This window comes from Eleutherodactylus coqui, chromosome 13 (genome assembly GCF_035609145.1).
Source record: "Eleutherodactylus coqui strain aEleCoq1 chromosome 13, aEleCoq1.hap1, whole genome shotgun sequence".
NCBI lineage: Eukaryota > Metazoa > Chordata > Amphibia > Anura > Eleutherodactylidae > Eleutherodactylus > Eleutherodactylus coqui.
In genome coordinates, this window is record NC_089849.1 from 59,112,281 (window position 1) to 59,135,265 (window position 22,985).

Sequence of the window (22,985 nt, forward strand, 5' to 3'; positions counted from 1 at the left end):
TTGTGTAAGGGACACCTTGTGACCGCTGCAGCTTTCGGGTGTCATTCTCCTGGCGTGTCCGCTATTGCAACTGGACAAACCCTTTAAGGATACCAGAAAACCCCTGTAATGTGGTGATATTTCATAATGTTGCCTATTATGATTTACCAATTCTTATTTTCCCCTATGTATTAGGCAGTGAATTTTGCTCCATTCACTCTGCTTCCTTCTCCTGTACCGAGAGCCCTCTTTGAACAAGCAAAGTCTGTCCAAGAAGATTTCAATTTGCTGGTGGATCGTCTCAGCCAGAGCCCTTCATTCCTGGAGAATACACTTTCCAGGTATAGAAAATGCATATTCGGTAAAGTCATGTGATCATGAGACTTAATAATTTTGCTTAAAGGGCCTCGTGTTGTGCAGAGTGTTAAGGCAGCAGAATGCATTCCTAAGCTCTCGCTCACGACCTGAAGGTTGCGGGTTCAATCCCCATATGGTTCAGCTAGATGGCTCAAGGTTGACTGAGCCTTTACCTCTGAGCCAGAGGTAACATGAGTAATAAACAAAATTACCTGACAGAGCGGCGAAATAAGTGGACGCTATACAAATAACAAGTCCCCTTCCCCTTTTCCGGGACTTTGTTATTGAGACCTATTCTCCAGATAACTCAGGATCCTCAATGTCTCAATGTTTTGTGGACAAAGCCAGGAACAGATAGCCCTATCAACATTGCAGCGGGCCAGGGTCGTAATATATTGAATTGATTTGGATGTTGCACATACAGTACCAACCCCAGCCACTACAATGTGGACAGAACTGTTTACTTCTAGGCATGTCTGCAATGACAGCGGGTCTGGTGAACAGCTAAACGGTGGACCCCAACCGATCAACTATTAATGACCAATCCTGAGAATAATTCCCTAGAAACCCCTTTAATTTGTAACTATTACCTATATAGTAATAGATACTAAATGGCTTCTAAATAATAACATACTATGACATATATACTTATGGTCTGCAGTCTCATTAAAATGAATGAAGCAGCAGTGTCGATGCACTACTTCCACTCCGTTAATTTGGCGATCTTCAGAAACTCTATTCTTGAGATCAAGGGGGTCCCAGCGGTTAGACCCCCACTGATCAGCTAGTTTAGTCCCTCTTCTAGCTTGTTTTCATGTGACAGCCCCTTTAAAGGACAAGAGTGATGACTGCTGGCCAAAACATTTTTCACTCCTTCATTATCTCATGTCTTGTTATGTATCTGGCCATCCCAAGATCGCAGTAGCATTCTTATGCAGTATATTAACCCTTTATTTCTTCCACGGTTTCTTCTCAGGGTGACTTACCTAATCTATAACAGTAGTATACCTGTTTTATTTTACAGCGCCATAAAAGTAGACGACTTCATAGAGCAGCTTTTCAAAATTTATAGGCATGTGCTGAATGAGGGCTTGGCTCAGGTAGGTAACCTTTGAGTGTAGAACTTTATGAAACTTTCTGTTGCTGATTGGTTAGTTTTTTTTATTAAGTAATGTCATTCCTATTTTTCAGACTGTGTTTTTAGGCATCAATCGCTCAGACTACATGTTTGACTGCCGAGCGGATGGCGCCACAGCTCTGAAACAGATCGAGATTAATACTATTGCTGCTAGTTTTGGCGGACTCTCATCTCGAACTCCAGCGGTGCACCAGTAAGAATACCTGATGATGCAGTTTACCTTTTATTAAAGGGGTTGTTCAGTTTAGAAAACCCAATTTCATATACCTTATTAGGAAATTCATACTCATTCATAATATTGAGCATCATGTAATGCTTCAGTTCCCCTGTAGGGGTGTTGCAGGAAAACTGAACACTTACTGCTAGGTTTTCTTACAGATTACAGAGGGATACTATACTTTTAACCTGTTGTCAAAGGGACCCTTCTAATAAATGGGCATAATCTAAGATGGTCAACCCTTTAACACAACAAAACCCACTGCAAAGGCCCATTTAAACACAATGATTATCACTCGAAAGCTATCTTTTGAGCAATAATCGTTGCGTGTAAATCTGCCCATCTTTCAGTTATCTGCTGAATGATGGATTTCAGTTTGGCTTGAAATCCGTCATTCAGCAGAACAGCTGATAAGACGGACCGCACACTGTGTTCTGCCCAGGGACCGCTGATAACAGCTGATTGCACTGTCTCAGCTGTCAGCCCCGCTGGCAGAACAAAAGGAATTTATTCAGAGAACAGCGGGCGGTACTCTGAATAAATTTAGCTCCCAGCAGCTCACATGCTACTAATAGGTACTAATGGGCATTAGTACCAATTAGTAGTTTATGCAAAATGATCGCTCAAAAGCAAATAAATCCCCCTGATTGCACAGCACGCCATGATATTACATCAAGTTAAGTCACTGTAAAGAAAAATACACCTTTTTATTTTTGAGACAAATTAGTACAGAACATTAAATAGCAAAATAAACTTTTCTTGGAGTTGTAAAGTTTGTCATGTTCTAAGTGAAGCTTTTTCCATATTTCTATAGACTTGTCTTGAAGGCACTTGGGAAACCGGAAGAAGCTGCTAAAATTCCGTCAAACAACCCGTCACTTGGGATATCTCGAGGGATTGCTAAAGCCTGGGAACTGTATGGCTCTCCAAAGTAAGTCTTGCCTGTGAAGCACAGAGCAAATACTTTATACCTGATCTTACAGCCATGAGTCATGAGGGGCTCATGTTTTATTTCACTTTAGCTGTTTTGATTATATATAATAGTGTCCAGGGGCGTAATTATAGAGGGTGCAGGGGATGCGGTTGCACCCGGGCCCAGGAGCCTTAGGGGGCCCATAAGGTCTCTCTTCTCCATATAGGGAGCCCAGTACTATGAATAAAGCATTATAGTTGAGGGCCCTGTTACAGGTTTTGCATTGGGGCCTAGAAGCTTCAAGTTATGTCTCTGTGCAGCATGGTTTAGGTATGGGTACGGGTACAGATACAGATAGAGGGGGGGGGGGGGCAGCTCACATTTTGCATCAGGACCCCTGAGCCTTTAGTTACGCCCCTGATAGTGTCTTACTTTCATGGACATGATCTATTTGCACAGGATTCACGAAGATTGACATGAGTGATTGCAGTTTTTGTACAGCACTGTGGAATATGTTGGTTCTGAATAAATAATTTGGGCGCTGTGCCCTTCAGCTGTTTCCATTGCTGCTCAGAGCGGTAAAAGTCTATGTAGTCTATACACTGCTGCAATGACAGCTGAATGGGCACGGCGCTCCGCAGAGTGCTTCGGCACCTATAAGCTCTTCTAGGTTACTCACTTATATATCATTCTTTTTCTTTTCAGAGCTGTTGTCCTATTCTTGGTTGAGAATGTACAGAGGAACATTTTTGATCACCGTTACATTGAGAACGAGCTGTGGAACAGGTAAAATGATGATTTACAAACAAACAGCACATTGTGACTCTAACTATTTTTCCGTCATTGCAACCATTTAAGGGCTTTCTTTTTGCAAAGTAAGGGCTCATGCCTGTGACCATGTTTTAACCACGTATCACGCGTGCATTGCATGTTCATGTGATATGTGGTGAATGGAGCCAATGAAAGTCAATGGACTTTCATTGACCCATGCACATCGGAGTGTAGGCACTGCATATCGATGCACAAGAGAAAAAAATCACAGCATGCTCTATTTCTCTGTTTGTACGGAGTGTTAGCCCTATACACTTGTATGGGCAGCGTACGATATGCTGTCCATATGTAATATATTGTGTATGGGCAGCGTACGATATGCTGTCCATATGTAATATATTGTGTAGGGGCAGCGTTTTCATACACATCCTCACTCTGAGCAGAGCAAGGAATTAAAAAAAAGTGTGTGTGTGATTGTGATTGTGATTGTGATTGTGATTGTGATTGTGTGATTTGCGGGCATGCGCAATGCCATACACGGCCTCTGCCAGCAGCGCGTATGGCTGAAAAATGAATACAATGCTTCACCTCCATTTTTCCTTCTATAGAAATATCAAAGTGATTAGGAGACGTCTCACGGATGTCTACGAGAGGGGATCCCTGGATGACAAGAAATGTCTACACGTGTATGTATTTCTACTACTTTCCATCCCTTTCAGTTGTGATGCTTATTACTTCTAGTTCTTTACTTTTTTTTTATTACCTCATTGATTATTCATACTTGAGCCATGCTATCATGACCATTTCTTCTAGGGATGGATATGAGGTTGCAGTAGCCTACTTCAGAACTGGATACATGCCTCAGGATTACATGGAGCAGGTCAGTACTTGCAGCTAATAAAGCTTCTCTTAAATTCATGAGGGAACCGAGTTTATTCTTTGAATATAGAATAATGATAGTCGGTGCAGAAAAATTAATACTATAAGTGCATTAACAACTTTCTTGGTGGTTGGTCATTGTGTCACACATCCTTGGTTTTATTTAATCTGTCCTATCTAAAATTTACCATAATTGGATTACTGGGAAATTTACATTATGACTTGCATGTCAGTGGTTGTTGTTTATTTATTTATTTTTGACCCATGTAAAGGCAGATTTACACGCAAAGACATCTTTCAAACAATTGACAGATTGACAGTTCTAGCATTCACTTTGCATAAAGTACTAATGGCCATTAGCACTTTATCAGCTTCATTTGCATGTAAATAAGCCCCCAGCAGCTGTCTGCAAATCCCAGCATGTGGTCTGGACTTTGCACTCAGCTGCTTTGTCTTCTGAATACAATGTAATGTGTGAAGAACACAGGGTGTGGTCCCTGCTATCTCTCTCCGACTGGATGATGGATTTTATGCTCCTCTAAAAATCATTGTTCAGCCGAATAGTGAAAGATGGAAGCGTTTACGTGCAATGATTACCGCTCAAAAGCCATCGCTTTAATGAAATTTGAGCGATAATCGTTGCATGTACATGGGGCTTTAGGTTTATCAAGTTCAAGCTTTACAGATTAATTTAACCTCTTAACGCTACGGGATGTACATTTACGTCCTGGAGGTTGATCGTGGGTCAATCCCACTCTATACAGTGCGGGTGTTCTTACAGCCGACACCCGCCCGCAATAGCTCCAGTAAGGCGTGCCGCTGCTTGTAGCTGTTAACCCTTTAAATGCCCCGATCGATGTTCGGGGGTCCCGCATTGCACCTGTGATGAAGTTGCAGGATGCTGTGCTGTTGCCATGGCAGCTGGGGGCCTTCTGATCTGTCTGTCAGATCGGGGTATAATGTGATTCTGTGGCATTACATCACATTGCAGGAGCGATCAAAGCATTGCAAGTTCTTGTCCCCTATAGGGACTGAAAGAAAATGTAAAAATTTGTTTAAAAAAGTTCTATTAATTAAAAAAAACAAACACCCTGTTGCCATATTTATCATAAAAGAATCTAAATGAAATCCAAAAACTTATTTGGTATTGCTGCGTTCGTAGAAATCCGATCTATCAAAGTTATGCATTATTTACATCGCACGGGGAATGTTGTCAGAAAAAAAAACTATAGAATTGCGTTTTTTTTTTTTGTTTTTTTTTCATCTCTAAGAAAAAATGTGATAAAAAGCAATCAAAAAGTCGTATGTACTCCAAAATGGTACCAATAGAAACTACAGGACGTCCCGCAAAAAAAAGAGCCCTCGCACAACAACTATGTCAACAGAAAAATAAAGTTATGGCTGTCAAAAGAAGGTGGCACAAAATAATTTTAAGACATTTAAAAATGTTAGGAAAAAAATAAAACTAGTACAGCAAAAAAGAGCTATAAATTTTGGTATTGTAGTAATTATACTGACCCTTAGAATAAAGTCATCATGTCATTTTCGCTGCAGTGTGTACGCTATAGAAACAAGACGCACCCAAAGATGGTGGAATTTTGCTCGTCTTCCATTTCACTTCACTTAGAATTTTTTTAAAGTTTTTCGGTATGTTATATGGTACATTAAATAGCACCATTGAAAAATACAACTTGTCCAACAAAAAACAAGCCCTCAGACATCTACATCGATGGATAAATAAGATTTTTATTTTTTTATTTTTTTTTAATGGGGGAGAAAAAAACGAAAATGGTCCTTCCTTCATTTATTAGATAAGGATCTAGACAATTGAAATTCTGTCCCTTAATGGTATATAATATAACAAATGTCATTCACTTAAGCCCCATTTAGACACAACAATTATCGCTCAAAAGCCGTTTTTTGTGTCTTTGTGTCTAAATGTGCCATCTTTCAGTTTTCTGCTGAATGACTATTTTCAGTTCTGCTTGAAAACCCTCCTTCAGCAGAACAGCTGATAAGCAGGATGCTGTGTTCTGCCAGTAGAGAGCTGATAGAGCAGCTGATTAGCAGGACCACACACTGTCTGCTGTCCATGGTGCTGAATTCTCCAAGGGGAGCCTGAGGCTGAACAATACAGCTAATTGCAGAGCTCAGACCTCCTGTTGAGTTCTGTAACAGCTTCATTTGCATGCAAATGAGCTTCTGGGAGCTAAGTACTAATAGCAATTAGTGCCTATTAGTACTTTTATGCAAAATGATCGCTGATCTTTCAATCTTTTGAAAGATGTGTGTGTAAGTGGGCCTTTAAAATTGGAAATTCTGTTGTACCACAATAGTGGCAGGTATACATGGTATAAACTGGTTGTTCTCTTCTGTTCTGTTTAGGCTTGGGAAGCTCGTCTTATGATGGAAAGATCTAAAGCCGTGAAATGCCCAGATATAGCAACCCAACTAGTTGGTACCAAGAAGGTGCAACAGGAACTAAGTCGCCCTCTTGTACTGGAAAAGTTCTTGCCTGACCAACCAGAGGCTGTTTCCCGAATCAGGGAGACTTTCGCAGGCCTGTATTCCTTGGATATTGTACGTGGAGGTTTAGATGGTAAAATATAAAGTATTGAACACTTGTGCTTTCTCTCTAATCCAAATTCATCATCCTCACCCGTTCTCCACCACTTCTCAAATGCACTTTAAAGGTGGGTTCACACAGGGCGGTTTTGCCGTGGCAGATCCGCCCGCGGCCGCTAATCTCGGGATTAGCCAGCCATGTGGATGAGATTTCTCAGAAATCTCGTCCACACGGGACGGCTAATCCGCTGCGGTAAACCCGGTTGAAGCCGCGGCTGCGGCTTCAAAAGATGCAGCATATCTATTTACCTTTCCTTTTTTGTTTATTTACGTTGTGGCCGCGCTCTCCTCTATGGGAGTGCCGGCCGCAACGGAAAAGCATGCGGCCGAGCCGCTTCAAAGCCGCCGCGGCTTAAACCGTGGCGGTTCTCCCGGCAGAAATCTCGCGTTTTTTTCTGCGGCCAAACCGCGAGATTTCCGACGGGAATCCGCCCCGTGTGAACCCAGCCTAAGGCCTCCTTTACACGGGCGACAAAGTCGCGCGATTTTGTAGCATTGCTATGATGCTGCAAATCGCATGTATGAGAAGCCCATGGTTTCCTATGGGTTCCTTCACACATGAGATGTTTTGTAGCATGCTACAAAATGACACACAAACCTCGCAGGTCCGGCGATATGCCCGCGACACACGAGGTTTTGTAGCCCATGTTTCTCTATAAAGCCTTCCAATCTGTTGCATCGCACGAAAACGCGGTGTGCATGCAATGCGATGCAACTTTGACAGTAGCAGATGCTACAAAGTCACGTGATTTTGTAGCGTCACATGCGACTTTGTAGCGCTACAAAATCGAAGTATTGCTGCGAGAAAATCGCTGTGATATACGGTGCAGCGATGCGATATCGCTGCGATTTTTCTCGCAGCGATGCGGTGTCGCCCGTGTGAAGGAGGCCTAAAGGAAGAAATGCTAATTGTTTTAACCTGTGAATTGTAGCCTCATGCAGTTCTTATGATCGGGGGATAGAACCACACTTAGAGCGCCCACACACACAGTGGATCCCCGCCTCAAACTCAGGTGTGGATCTCTGCTGATTGCCAGGTAACCTCTGGTCTTGTCGTTGTTTCATTCACAAGACCAGTCGCCGGTTGGCAATCAGCGGAGATCCGCTTGCATTTGCAGCAGAGAACTGCTGTGTGTACAAGAAACCTCACTCTAAACTTTCCTTTATACAGTGTGTTCATTATCATTGCCTTGACGCCTCTTTTTTTGACTAATTTAAGTCGTTTTGTTTTAGTTGCATTTTCAAAAGTAAATAGATTTTTGTGCCTTTTATGGGGGGCAGCAGTCAGGTGCTTAAGTGTCCAACAGTTGTCTCAGCAATTATTGTGTGTGTTTTGTTTTTTTTACGCAGGAGCAATAGTCATTAAGTCAATGGAGGCGGAACGCACTGGAGATCCCTTTTGGCCACCCGCCTCCATTCACATTGAACAGTCAGTCGCTCAAATGCTGAACTACTCCTATTTACACTAAGTGGGAAGTCGCTCACTATTTGCTTTGTTTCAGTGAGCAGAACCTAAGCGATTTCTCGCTCAGTGCCCTATCAATGGCTGTATGTATGTGGGCTAACTATTGTCACACTTTAGTTGTCGTAGGGGGCCCAGTGCACTGCTTTGCCCGGGTGCCCGTAATGCTGTTAAGACTGCAATGTATACCAGAATCAACTTTTAGCACCTATCCCTAGCATAGGTTTTAAATGACTGATCAATAGGGGTCTCGCTGCTAAGCTGAGATTCCCACTGACCCTGAGGGGGTCCCTTGTTGCCCTCCCCTCCTCATTGTGGGCTGACTGCACCCCCTGCAGTGAGGAGGTTGAATGGAGCAGTGGCTGAACATGTCAGATTGAATGTAGTAGTGGCTGCACATCCCTGCGGGTGGGAGAAGAGACCCCGCAGTAATTAGAATAGGACTTGGGATTGGTGGGGGTCTCAGTGGTGAGTGGTGAGTCCTGCACCAATCAGATTTTTAGCACTTATACAGATAGGTGATAAAAGTTGATTTTGGTACAACCCCTTTAAAGATACATAACGCATGACTCTTGCACATTCTAATTTGTTTTGTAGATAGATTAGATATAGATATTATATAATATTTTTTTTTGCCCAGGGTGAAGAAGGGGACAAGACTGTGAAAATTGCACTGAAAAACCCAGACCAATATGTATTAAAACCACAGAGGGAAGGTGGAGGTGAATAGAACGGATTGCACATGTTTTGTATACAATGTATTCCTTATTCATGTTGATATGACTGTTATAAAATATGCAGCTAAGCAGTTCATATAGTTAAAAATTGTAAATCGGGGCGACAACTTGCATTCTTCATCCAATTAGCAGTTTCGGAGGTTGTGCAGCTGCAAGGGATCTCTGCAAATGCACAAGTTGTGCAGAGGAGAAAACCCAGACCTCTTAGACTGAAATTTTGCGATTGATAGTCTTCTCCATACTATTAATTTATGTCTGGCATGTTCAGAGTGTCCTTGACGCCCAGCCATGCCAACCTAGAAGATATTCCACCGAGCTGCCAAACTCCCTATGATAAAATGTATCTTAAATGGGGTTTTCTGGGGAAAAATACTATTCATGACCTAGCCTCAGGATAGGTCATCAATAGCTGACCGGCTCGAGTCCGTCACTTGTAACTGCAGGTATGGCCTGTGTTGATTTCAATAAGAGCTGCACTTGCAGTTACAGACATTGGCCACTACACAGAGGTGGGAGCAGAGACTTCCGCTGCTTCCGCTCCGACCCCTCTAACTGCAGTGCTGTCAGCAGGTGCACAATCAGCTGATCGGTCGGGGTCCCAAGCGACTCACCACAGCCAATTAACTATTGATGACCTCTCCTGGGGATACATAATCATCAGTATTTTCCCCAGAAAATACTGTTGAATAGTTTACTCATTTTATATAGCATGTGTATATTCTTCAGCATTCTACACAAACTGTCATAACTTTCATTGGGTCCTGTCCCCATTGGGGCTTACAATGTGCATTTGCCTATTAGTATGCTTTTCGAGTGTGGGAGGGAACCCATGCAAACATGGGTAGAACATACAAATTCCATGCAGATGTATGTATGACAGGGTCTTATTTTGGGGGAAACCTGATATATAATGTGTTTCCCTGAAAGCAAGACCCTGTCTTATATTAATTTTTGCCCCCAAAAGAGGCACTAGGTCTTATTTTAGGGGGATGTTGTAGTATACTTACCTAGCAGGCTCGGTCCAGGTCCCTCCTTCTGCTTTCCGACGTGCTGAGCCATGGCATTGATTTGGCTAATTCAGAAAACCCGCCTCCAACGCAGTGGTTGACTGGTTCAACGAGAACATTCGGCTGACTGAGCAGCGCTGGATGAAGCAATCACAGCCATCGCATTGGTTCATCGAGTGCTGCATTGATTGGCTGAGCAGTACCCGACCCAATCGGAGCCATCGCTTCCTATAGGTGGGATTTATGAATCCCATAACCAGAAAGTGATCTTTTGTGGGCGAATGAGGACTGCAGGACGCATGGCAGAGCCCCGGACAGCAGCAGGAGGAGCCGGAACGAGCCTGCCAGGTAAGTGGTTTTTTTTTAATGTAATGCGGCTAGGGCTTATTTTCAGGGGGGCTTATATTTCAAGTCTCCCTTGAAAATTCAAAAAAGAAGAAAAGGCAACAAAAAGGGGGATAGAGGGCCTATTTTCAGGGTAGGTCTTCTCAGGGAAACAGGGGAGATATAGATTATACACAGGTGCAAAGGTTTTAGGTAGATGTGGAAAAAATGCTGCAAAATAGGAATACTTTCAAAAATATCAGATATAGAAGTATTAATGGCTTATTTTTATCAATTAACAAAATGCAATATGACTGAACAAAAGAGAAATCTAAACCAAATCCATATATGGTGTGAGCACCATTTGCCTTTGGGAACCGGGTATACTATTCTAGAGTTTGGAAAATTCCTGTCATAAGTGGTCTTTATGGAAGAACTGCAGCCAAAACGTCATAGCTTTTGATGTGGAAACAATGCCATGTGATTCAACTATGCACAAAGGGACTGGGGTACAGAAACAGCTGTGTAGGAGGCTTAAATCAGTATTTGGTGTGAGTACCCTTTTCCTTCAAAATGGCATGATTTTCTGCAGACCCTTAGGCTGGCTTCACACTGGGCAATAAAATTGCATGAGATTTGTGTGCTGCGAGACCCACACATATGAATCCCATTCTTTTGCATGCGGTCATACACATTAACGAAGTTTTTCTGCATGGCACCGCAATGCTATGCAGGAAACGAATTGCGGCATGTCCTATCTGACTGCACGCTCTCGCATTGTAGTGACCATTGTTTTAAATTGGGCTGGTGGTAGCAACGCTGGCCCCATTGAAAGCAATGGAAGAAACTCCGCGATCCTCTGCCTCGGCTGTGGCTGCATCCCCAGAGTGACGCAAGTCTGTTTTTACATGAAAACCTGCACTATATAGGGATGGAATTTAACAGCCCCATATCGCACTTGCCCATGGTGAAGCTAGCCTTACACAAGGTCAGGGATTTTGTAGGATTGTAGTCGGGTGTAGGATTAACCAATTAAACCAAACTGATAATGATGATCATTGTGATATAGAGACTGTTAGGTTGTCAGCCATTTAGTTATGTGTCAGTTTCCTTTTGATATCTACCTAATAATCCAATTTAGGCCTGTGGCCTTTTGAATATTCGCATTTACAAAGGCAACTGGTCTCCCCTTACCCTGGACCACAGAACTGTGATGTAAGCAATTCCCTTCCTTTCTTCTTCCCCAGCTGTCCTTGTGGTTTAGAATTAGCATGAGGATACCACATTGTGTAACCATTTACTTGTTAATGAAGTCTAAGGAAAATCATTCACCCAGGAGCTGGATTCTCATAGACATTCCAGCTCCAAGATTCAAATTAGGTAAAAATCTTGTAACAAGGATTATCTGTCATGTGAAGGCCCTAGCCCCATATGAATTATATTTTCAGAATCGGGCTGGCCAGCTGAATAAAACGTATCTAAACTCATTGAGGTATGGGCCCTGGAACACCCCCAAATGGCGTCTTTGCATATCTTCAGTTATATCAAATTATAACCATAGATAAACCATGACCGGAAATATGCCAGGCATATATTCCCAATTAGAGGATCTCCTGCAGAGATATAGGCGAAATGGGGGATTATGTTTTTTACAGGTATGTACGTGTTTTCCCCTGCCTTCTCTAAATGATCTCAGAGGGGGTTGGGGGAGGTGTTCTGGGGAAACTTTAAAAACTGGGGGCTCAGAGAGGCCGGGTGTCAGACCTTCGGAGATGCACCACAGCGTAAGGACGGTCCTGTTTGCTTCGGAACCTTGGGCCAAACATCCCAAATCTGGTATCTTTCTTGTATGTCCTCCTTTATTTATTTGTAATTTTAAGTACTGGTTGTTGTGTATACCTGTAAACCTTATCTCCACTGGAACCTCTTTTTTTGTATATTTTTTTAGCTAGAGCCTCGTGTGGCGCAGAGTGTAAGCTCTCGCCTATGACCTAAAGGTTGCAAGTTCGATCCCCACATGCGTCAGGTAGCCGTCTCAAGGTTGACTCAGCCTTCCATCCTTCTGAGGTCGGTAAAATGAGAACCCAACTTGGTGGGGGGTAATAAGTAATTATTACCTGAAAGCGCTGTGGAATAGATTGGCGCTATACAAGATTTATTTTATTTATATCAATATTTTGCAAATATTGGTGTGATTTACATTTCTCTCTTGTTCATTCACTTTATTTTTGTCAATTAACAAAAAGCAAACTATTAACACTTCTACTTTTTGAAAGCATTCTTGGTTTGCAGTACTTTCCCATACCTATATCTAATACTGTACAATGTTGATAATTATGAGTTTTTTCCCATAGTGCTACTTCAAAGGGTACAGATAAAGAAACAAAAGTTTACATTTATCCATCAATTTATTCATATATATTTTTTTTAATTTCTTAAACAGGAAATAATATCTATGGTGATGAAATCAGAGAAGTGCTAGGAAGGGTTAAAGACAGCACGGAGCGCACTTCTTACATACTTATGGATAAGATCAAGCCTCAGCCAGTAAGAAACTGTCTTTTGAGAGCCAACAGCAAAGTCCAAGTGTCAGAGTGCATCAGTGAGCTGGGTATGTTTGGAGTATATGTGAGGTAAGTGGCCTTTATATATGATATTGTGATTGGCACCTACCGTAATATGCAAAGACTGTGTGATAACTGCATGAAACGTTTTTTTATGAGGTTCTTTAGCATTGCCATTTTTTTCTTTTTACCAGTTTATGATCTTCAATCCTAAAGTTGTTTGCATGGTTTCACACCCTCATTACTCTTAGTACATCACTCTGCTGCCTATTTATGCAGAATGTGACATAATTCTCAATTTTTGAGAATTTGAACTGCAAACGAACCGACTGCAAATCATGTCCTATGAGGAACGGTTACAGGATCTCGGAATGTTTATCTTGTAAAAAATAAGGCTGAGAGGAGACTTAATAGCTGTCAAGGGCTGTCACCGTGCAGAGGGATCAGCCCTATTCTCATCTGTACAAGGAAAGAGTAGAAGCAGTGGGATGAAACTGAAAGGGAGGAGACAGATTTGACCGCAGGGAGGATGCAAATCCCCAACACATAGCAGAACTATAAGATCCCGGGGACATTCATATGTTCCCCGTCCGATGTTGTGTACCTGATCCTGTGCAGTAAGGCTAGGGTCGCACGGGACGGAATTCTCGCGGAATGGCCGCACCGAAAAACCGTGATCATTCCGCTGGAAAAGCGTAGCTTCAAAACCTTCAGGTTTTGTAGTTTTTCGCTTTCCGCATTCTGCTGTGGCTTTCTCTCCCCATAGAGCGGAGAGAGGCCGCTGCAGAAAGGAGAAAAGAATTGACATGCCACGGAATTGAAGTACGCACCGCATGTCAGTTTTCGTGCGGCTTGGCCGTCACGTATAGACAAGATTTTTGCAAAATCTCGTCCACTTTGCCGGCTAATCCCGGGATTAGGTGCCGCAGGCAGAATCGCCGTGCAGACTTTCCGCACGGAAATCCCGCTGCAATTTCGCCCCATGTGAACCCAGCCTAAATATTATGTTAGGGGGGATTTATGTTGGAGAAACGGGGAGAAAACTGAAAGCGAGGATGAGATCTCAACGCTACACAATTAAAAGAAAGGCAGAATTACTTGTGGTCAATCACTTTTCTAGTCACAACATAAAACACATGAAAGTCACCATATTAAAAGGCAATTTTTAAATTGCAGAACCATAGAGAATTTGGCAGTATAAATTTAACAACTTTTGACCCTTTCAGCAGAGGGCTAAATTCTTTGAGGATTCATGTGTGACTGGGAAGTATGTGAAATCTATAGCACAGATTCCCTTCCTTCCTAACACTAATTCAGAGACCATACAGCCTTCAAATCTTTACCAGTGGACAATTTAAGTATTTATTTATTTCTCTAATCATCCTATTGTGGCATTTTTTAAGAGCAAATTAATCACATCCATGTCTGTGCCTTATTGTATGTGTCTGTATGTGTATTACATGCATGCTTCATCAGATCTATTTAACATGCCTGAGGAAGAACCCTGAAAGGTTCGAAAGCTTGTGCTGACATGTATTTTTGTTAGCCATTAAAAGGTATCATATCTACAAGATTACTTGGCTCCTCTTGCTGAAAACAATCACATTTTATAATAATCTTTATTTGTATAGCGCCAACCTATTCCCTGCCCATACATTTTTTGTTTAAATTTGAGAATTGTTTTTTTTTTAATCTGTCCAAAGTACTCTTTAGTGCAGCATTTTCACACTTTTTGTCTAGTTCATCTAGCCCTAAGCTCACAATGTTTTTTTTTTAATTTTTATTTCAAAAGCTTTTTGCTAGATGTTTGTAATATTTTTTTGCCTGTTGGTTCTTTTTTTGTAGACAAGGTGACAAGATGGTTCTCAACGAACGTGTGGGTCATCTTCTTAGGACGAAAGCTACTGAACATGCTGATGGCGGTGTGGCAGCTGGAGTCGCAGTCCTGGACAATCCTTGCCTTGTCTAATCTTGTGCGATCTCTTAACACTCAATGTGCCTAACTCCTCCTGCTGGACACTGGAGGAATGTCTGTATATCTGGTTCTTAGTTGCGGTCTTCTAACTGGGCATCTATCTGTATTTGCCAATGAATATTATGTAAGACTGGGATGTTATTAGCATAGTCCAGAATAGAAAGTTTTCATTGTATACAAATGTCTCATATATGTGGAACAGTTTTGTTCTCAGAGCAATCTATTAAGTGATCTTGTGGTAAAATGAGTTTTTAATGTAACCAACATAGTAGTCCTAGAAATGGCCATTGGAGATCCTCTACATCTCCTATCAAATGCAACACAGACTAGTATGATCTGTTCAGTTATGAGTAGATTGGATTATTTGGGGACCAGAAAATGTTTTCTTCTAAGAATAAAAATAAACTGGAATCAAACTGCGATATCGTCTATCCACATACAAAAAGTTAAACTGTTCTCTTTCATCTGTGCACAGAGAGAATGGAGCAGGCTTGGAAGCAGCAGCAGGTGTTGGCTGTGTTGCACAGCTGACGCCCACCTGCAACAGCCAGGATCAGAAATAAGGCTTCATTCACAGGAGTCATTTTATGCAGCTATTTAGGGGGAAGGGGGGGGGGGGGGGAGGGGAGGAGAGAAATCGGTCTTGACCTAACTTTTGTGGAAAAACGCTGGAGGCGCCCATGGACTCCTATGGGAGCTTAAAAAAAATAGAGAGCGGGCAGTTTACCTGCACTCGGAAAAAAGACAGCTGGTTCTATTTAAGCATTTAAAGTCAATGCGAGGATTTCTTCTGGGTAACAGAATTCCGCGCTGCAGCATATTTTTCATGCCCGGTGAATGGACGAGAAAATGCTAATTAACTTTGGGACTTGATTGCGGATATTGAATGGAGATGTGTGGCTGGAAGATATCTTCAGTGCACTCTGCCTGCATTCTCTTAAGTATCGCTCCTGCGTGACAGCTGTCGGGCGCTCAATAGTCGACCTGTGTAAAGGTACCTTAAGATGCTGCCATTAAATGATTTGAATGGGGGGGGGGGGGGGGGGCCTTAGTCACCCAAACAGCTATCCTGTGATTGACTTCTAGGCCTGGCATGTACAGAAGCCTATTAAGCAGTACCAGATTTGCATTAAAATTTGCATAAGGCTTTCGATGCATCTTTTTCACCTTTTAGAGGTGGTGACATCTGCAGCATAAAGTGACACGCTGCGGATTTAAAATCCTCAGAGCAAAGTTTAAGGATGTATGTTAAAAGGGTAAAACCCACTCAATGATCCTTGCAAATAAAAATCTAAAAAAAATTGCTGTTGCTGCATTCTATTTGTGCTTTTAAGTGTACGGAAATGTGAACTAAGAAACAGATTAAAATAGTTTAGATTTATTCATGAGCCTGGGCTTCCATAGGGACAAGGACAAACAACGGTTTCATTTCTTATGCTGTAACGACACAAATGATCAAAACAGAAAGGCCGGTTTCACATGTCAGAAAATTCTGCGAAATTTGTGTTGCAATGCAGGAAAAAACATTGCAGCATGTCCTATTTTCCTGCGATGTTCTCTCATTGTTTTCAAAAGGGCAGGCGTCACCCTGATTGAAAACAATGGGAGAACATTGCGATTCTCTGCCGCGGCTGAGTCCTTCATGTGAAAACGCCTTGCAGCCACAGGGCTTTCACATGGATGGTGAGGGCAAGATCGCCCGTGTGGAAATGGCCTGAGGCTTATTTACTACTGTATTTAGATGTAACATTACATCTTCAGTGTCTGATATCACCTGTATGATGCAACATCCCTTAACATGGATCCACGCAGAATTGCGTTAAGTTTCACGAGTTTTTGTCTGGCAGGGCTTAATCTGCCAATGAAGGTGAAAGAGGTGGAATAATCTGTGTCGGATTCTATCACATGACTTTACATTTAGGCCTCCAACGCACTAGTGAGTTTCATAGAAGCACAGAATTTGGCACAATCTGCGGTAATTCATGGCCCACCCACAGCCCCATTACAGTCTGAGGCTATGCACATGAACACTTATCAAAATAATTCCATGTTCTATTCCTGTTTATCACAGATGAGAAATGGGACCCGTTAATGCATGTCAATGTGCAACCTTGTGCATAAATTAGACAACGCTCGAGCAGGTGTTTGCATGCAGTTTACCGTGAGTTGCACCTGAGAGACTCTGCATGACTCGCATATGCGGGAAGTGTGGTGCCAGCCTTCTAGGACAAAACGTAGACTGAAGAAATTGTAAAGCCACCTCCTTTGCCTGCCGTTCCCTTTTGTACCATGCTTTACACTGCTGCTGTTTTTTCAAATACAACAAACATTTATGGCATCAAAAGCCCTGATGTACACATTTAAACTTGTTTCATAACTTTATTTTCATACTTTAGTAACAAGACCATATTATGAGGCCTGGCCATGTCTCAGTGGTTTCCAGTTCTATAGTTAAATTTTTTTTTTACTGGTTCGGAGGGGATGATGACATTTGTCTAGTCAAAAGGTGAAGTGCGAATATAAATCACTAACTAGAATCATTACGCATATGGCATTATGGGATGAAAACTGACATTGTCCAGTCAAATAGACTAATCATCCAGATTTAAGGACCTTAAACTGATTAGAAACCACTCTCCCGTTCCTGCCCTGTTCTCATGTGGGAGCACATTGCTTACAGAAGGTAAGCAGTATCTGTGTATGATAACATGGAGACTTAAGAGCAAACATCTGTGTTTGCCCAATCAATAACCTAAATATACACTGAACAGCAGCCCATGGCACAGGAGGCATGACAGAACACCTGAGCGTTCACATTGCATATGACCCTGGATCTCTGATAGCTGCATACTGGAACCGGTGCTATATACCAGAATGGTCGTTATAGAGTCTGACCTCCCAATTACTACTGCTTCACATTTAATGTGACTGATTGATCTGAATATGGCTGCAGCTCTGCCTTTGGTCAAGTAAATTCTTACTATTAATATTCAATTTGCAGGTATGTACTGTAAATATTGACATGCATTATAATGCAAAATGTTTCAATTGGGGTGCATTCACATGGGCGAGTGCAATTTTGGTCAGTGAAAAGCTGAGCTTTCTATGTTATTCTCACATAGGAAGTGCAAAGCAGTGAAAACATGTTTCTTTTTCAATGTGGTCCCTATAGTAAACTGTTAAAAAAAAAAAACATCATACTGGCTTAAAAATGACATGCGACTATGGAAGATTTTTTTTATTTTTTTTTTAAATAAAAAGGAAATTTGATTATTAAAAGCAGCCATTGTCCATTCAAATAGACCAATTATCCAGATCTCAGGACCTATTTACACGAGCGTATATTGGCTCGGCCAATATACGCTTCAATCTGAGCGGTTTATCTCCTCACCTCCGGCTGTTTGCAATGGGAATGGGCGGGACGGGACAGGGCAGAGCTAAGCTCCTGCCCCCTCCCCTTGTCTGCAGCCAGCAATGGGAGTGGGCAGGACAGAGCTTAGCTCCACCCCCATTTCATTGCAAACACCAGAGGGGGGGGACTGCTCAGATGGAAGCATATATTGGCCGACTGTGAAAACAGCGGGCTGATATACACTTGTGGGAAAGAGCCCTTAAACCAGGAGTCCCCAACTCCAGTCCTCAGGGACCACCAACAGGTGATGTTATCAGGATCTCCTATAGCAAGAACAGCTATCGCAATGTCTGAGGCACAGACAATAATTACATCACCTGTGCAATACTAAGGAAATCCTGAAAACATGACCTGTTGGCGGTCCCCAAGGACTGGAGTTGGGTGACCACTGCCTTAAACTGATAATCCGTAGAGTACACTCTATCCTGCCCTGTTCTCACATGTGGCAGCATGTTGCTCACAGAAATATAGTCCAAGTTACAAAAATCTGTATTCTACTGTTACGAGAGAAAAATAGTTTGTGTGAATGTATTCATTTAAATGAATGGGTTCTTTTGCTATGTGGCTTCTGTCCATCTGAATTGCTTAGGCCTCATGTCCATGAGCCGGTCAGATTCTGTGCAGGAAGTCCCACACAGAATCCAGTCCCGCTCACAGCCAGCGAGCCCTGCATACCTGAATCTTCCTGCCAGCGGCATCTGCAAGGATCTCTTCACTTCCGGTTGCGCTGTACTGTGCATGGTCCTTCAAGCATGCGCAGTACAGTTTTTTTTTAAAGCTACTTTCCCACGGAACGTCTGTAGTGTCAGGTGCAAATTGAACAGCTCGGCCGATTGAATCCGCAGCAAAACAGATCCTGCTGCGATTAGTTCTCTGGACCAAAAGATCCACTAAACAAATCTGCATGATTTAATGAATTTGCGAATGCTAATGCTTCCCTATAGATGGCTTGATTTGCGCAACTCCCGCAAATCAAAGCTGCCTATGGATATTGGGCCTTAGGGTGTATTCACACAGGCAAGTGTGATAGTTTGTCCAAGGAACTTGGGCGTTCTGCAAGAAAAACTGATCTCATCTCTGCAACGTGCGATTTTTTACACGTCTGAAAATCACACACCGTTTTAATAGTAAAATAAAAAAAATAATTGCATTGCACTCACATAGAAATTGCAACAACATGTAAGGGCTTCCACCAACATGGCAAAAACTCAGCAATACCGCATGAAAAACCACGGAAGAAAAACGCAAGTGTGGAAGAGCCCTTCAGGCTATTTACAGAGGAGATTTCTTCAAGGGACGTCTGTCAAAACTCTCACGAGCTTAGATATATGGCTGATTTTTCTCTTGGATCAAGTCTCAGAAATAAAAAAAAAAACCATCCAATATTTCTTTATATTTCCTATGGGTACGTGTAAAAGAAAAAAAAAAAAGTATCGCACTTGCATGTAACTGAGGCTTTTCTTCCATTTGAACTATTGGAACAAAATATGTGTTTTATGTACATTAAATGCATTATGTAATTTTTTTAAATGCCAAAACACATTGCAATCGCAAAAAATAAAATATGCGATGTGCGTCCTATTTTCCTACACCTACATCTGACTTGCCCATGTAAATACAGTCTTATGCAAATGTGTCATACACCATATTAAGGTAAGCACTATTACCCCCAACCCAATAGACTTTGGATGGAGGGTGCATGCTCATCCATCACTCTATTGAAACTCCTTACCATGGTCATCTGGGGGAGGAGATATTGGGGACCTGGGACCCCCTTTGTATGAAAGTGTTTCCCACAAAATGTACAGTACTATAGCTGGGACCACCATCTTTTACTACAGAGGTCCCTTATTTGAAATCTCAATCAATTCTGTAGAGTGGTTGCAAAGAGTCTTTCACGCAAGAAGGCTGAGTACATGAGTGCATTACACTGACAGCCCATTGATTTCAATGGACAATACAAGGAATGCTTCGTTTTCCTCCTGGTGGTGCTGCACAACAATTGGACACTTGTGAAGTTTCTCTGCAAAGTACAGCTCTTCAGCAGGGTTCCCAGGAGCAAGAGCCCTTTGTGCAAAGCAGACAAACCCAACCATTTGGAGATGGAGTAAGCAAAAATCCATTGCCTGAATACAATGAGAGTGTTTAAAGAACAAATGAATAGGAAAAGACAAAGTTATAAAGCCAAGTTTTACTGTGACATTAGGAAAATCCGTATTTTAAGCAAGCAGTACATATTAAGTGCAGATCAAGAACAAGCAAGCATTAGACATACAATATATGTAGCACATTTTATTCTTCCCTTCATCCAGTAATTATTACTGCAGATCTAAGCACAAATCACTCAAGTGATTCATTGGAAATACACAGTACTTTCCTCCACTACTGTATACTGACAGTTGCAATGATACATATTACACACTGACTATAGCAAGTATTTAGGAATAAAGATGGTAAAAAGTGGTTCATTACTATAGGCCCCTACTGCCCGGATTGTGGACAGTGGTGCTGGATTCCATATGACACTGGAAAGGTACAGAGACCTCGTGGGTTTACTATATACAAAAAGGTCAAATCACTGGGGGTGTATAACTAATACAATACTATTACACTTCCTACACAAATCAATAATTGGAGCTAAATTTCTTACTTTTGGATTTTGACCTGCCTTTCCCTTGAGAAAATTGGTACCTGAGGTGGGTGAAGGCCTCTACTATCGCCTGTGCATTACTAAGAACGTGTCTGTTGGACCAAACTGATCATCTTGCATCTATGGCAAGCTTCGATGATCTACCCTTTTTCCCTGAAAATAAGACATAGCATGATTTTCCAGAATTTCTGAGGATGCAAAATGATTTTTGAGGCTTTTTGAGGATGCTTGAAATATAAGCCCCACTCCAAAATTGAGCCCTGCTAACAGTTAATTAAAAAAAGTCAATTGAAATAGTGTCCAGGCAGCTATACATGTCAAAAAGTTAAACCTTTTTGAACAAAAATTAATATAAGACACTGTTTTATTTTCAGGGAAACACAGTAGGTGGCTGGCTGTATTTTGTGCAGCCTATGTAATCTATTGCAACAATACAGGTAATTCGTACAGTAGTAGGGCCGGTAAAATATATAGGACATATTGTTTTATTGTAGACAGAAGAGAAAAAGGAAACCCTTCTGCTCTAGTATAATGCTGGCTCATTCCAGGCCTGCTTCACTTTAGTTGTTCATGCACCAAACCTTGAGAAACAGGAAAATAGTCTGGGCAGAGCACCCGAATAAGGGAACCTGCGGTAGAAATGGGGCACTGGCGTACCGGAATTTTGGAGGGGTGATATTGCAAATGATACAAAAGGTGCCGACAGCCTAGTCTGATGAACCAGACCCATCATATAATGAAAGGATCTCACAGCATTCATTGTATTTTTTTTTTCTACAGTTATTGCTTACAAATACTGATTAAAATATGGCCCTGTGAAAGTGACCCAAGGCCAGTTCCAGAGAAACCATAATATGGCCACAAGATTCATTCATTCACCTCCTCCCTACTGAACCTAACTGCTACCGTAGTACAACTACTTGTGGTTAGAGTCAAATGTGAGCCGTGTTGTGATGTTCAAAGCCACAGTTAGGGCTTGTTCACACAAGAGTATTTGCGCAGCGTATTACGCATGCAAATGTGGTACGTGTAATACGCAGTCAATAGATCCCATTGATTTCAATTGGTTCATTCACATAAGCATATTTTTTTTAACGCCACTGACCCATCTTGTGCACATTTTGCATCAAAAGAGCCCATTGAAATCAATGGGCTTGCATAAATGCGCACCACATACGTAGAAAACCTGTGCATTCGCTGAGCATATATGCGCAAAATTAACGATTTTATGTGTGTGTGGGGGGGGGGGGGGGGGCACAAACATACAGTAGACGCAGAAGGGGGGGGGGGGGGGGAAGCGCATTTTGCTCATGCAAACACGTGGCATGTTTCAGTGGCTGAAATGCTCTTACACCAATGTAAGCCCTGCTTAGAAGCCAAATATACATAATTAAAAATCTTACCAAATTGTTCTTAATATCAATATGAATTTACGGTAGGTCTTTTTCATTAGGCTGCCTTCATGGAAGCGAATGATGGGCAGATTTGTGTTCCCATTGCAGATGAGTGTCCAGGTGTGACTGTGGGTCTATTGCCCCAAACTCAGGGTGCGTTCACACGAGCGTAGGCGTATTTACGTTCGCATGTGCGCAGAGTATAATCGCTGGAAAGAACGTTTTTTCGGCGATCTTGACCAGAGCTAGAAAGCGTATTATCGTTTGTTCCTACTTTGCAAACTATCTTTTCGGCCATCGAATATGTGTTGGTGCGTATTTCGGTCGCGTATGTTCCGGTTTTTTTTCGGGTTGCCGTTTTTACACACTGTAAAATCGCCCGTGCGAACGAATACATTCAAAACCAACGCCTCAGATGGTCACGTATATACGATTGGGCGCAAAAACGCGCCGTTTATGCGCTCGTGTGAACGCACCCTCAAGGTTATAGATCCCTCTAATGCTGCGAGATTAGGTCAGTAAATCCATGGTTGGGTGGGGAAACTAGTCCGCAAAACAGGCACAAAGATGTGGCCATAACA

The 22,985-nt window shown here is 42.1% G+C and overlaps 1 protein-coding gene across 2 annotated transcripts in view; it reads left to right on the forward strand.

The window, feature by feature from the left end:
• GSS (glutathione synthetase) overlaps window positions 1–15,364 on the forward strand; it is a 30,072-nt gene extending 14,708 nt beyond the window's left edge. For both annotated transcript variants that reach the window (XM_066586632.1, XM_066586631.1), the window contains exons 3-13: window positions 175–320; window positions 1,361–1,436; window positions 1,528–1,667; window positions 2,506–2,622; window positions 3,310–3,390; window positions 3,984–4,061; window positions 4,189–4,255; window positions 6,640–6,834; window positions 8,982–9,063; window positions 12,853–13,042; window positions 14,819–15,364. In XM_066586632.1, the coding sequence (XP_066442729.1) occupies window positions 175–320; window positions 1,361–1,436; window positions 1,528–1,667; window positions 2,506–2,622; window positions 3,310–3,390; window positions 3,984–4,061; window positions 4,189–4,255; window positions 6,640–6,834; window positions 8,982–9,063; window positions 12,853–13,042; window positions 14,819–14,942 (1,296 nt within the window). In that variant the 3' untranslated portion in view covers window positions 14,943–15,364. The remainder of the gene's footprint in view (window positions 1–174; window positions 321–1,360; window positions 1,437–1,527; window positions 1,668–2,505; window positions 2,623–3,309; window positions 3,391–3,983; window positions 4,062–4,188; window positions 4,256–6,639; window positions 6,835–8,981; window positions 9,064–12,852; window positions 13,043–14,818) is intronic.
• The last annotated feature ends 7,621 nt before the right edge of the window (window positions 15,365–22,985 follow it).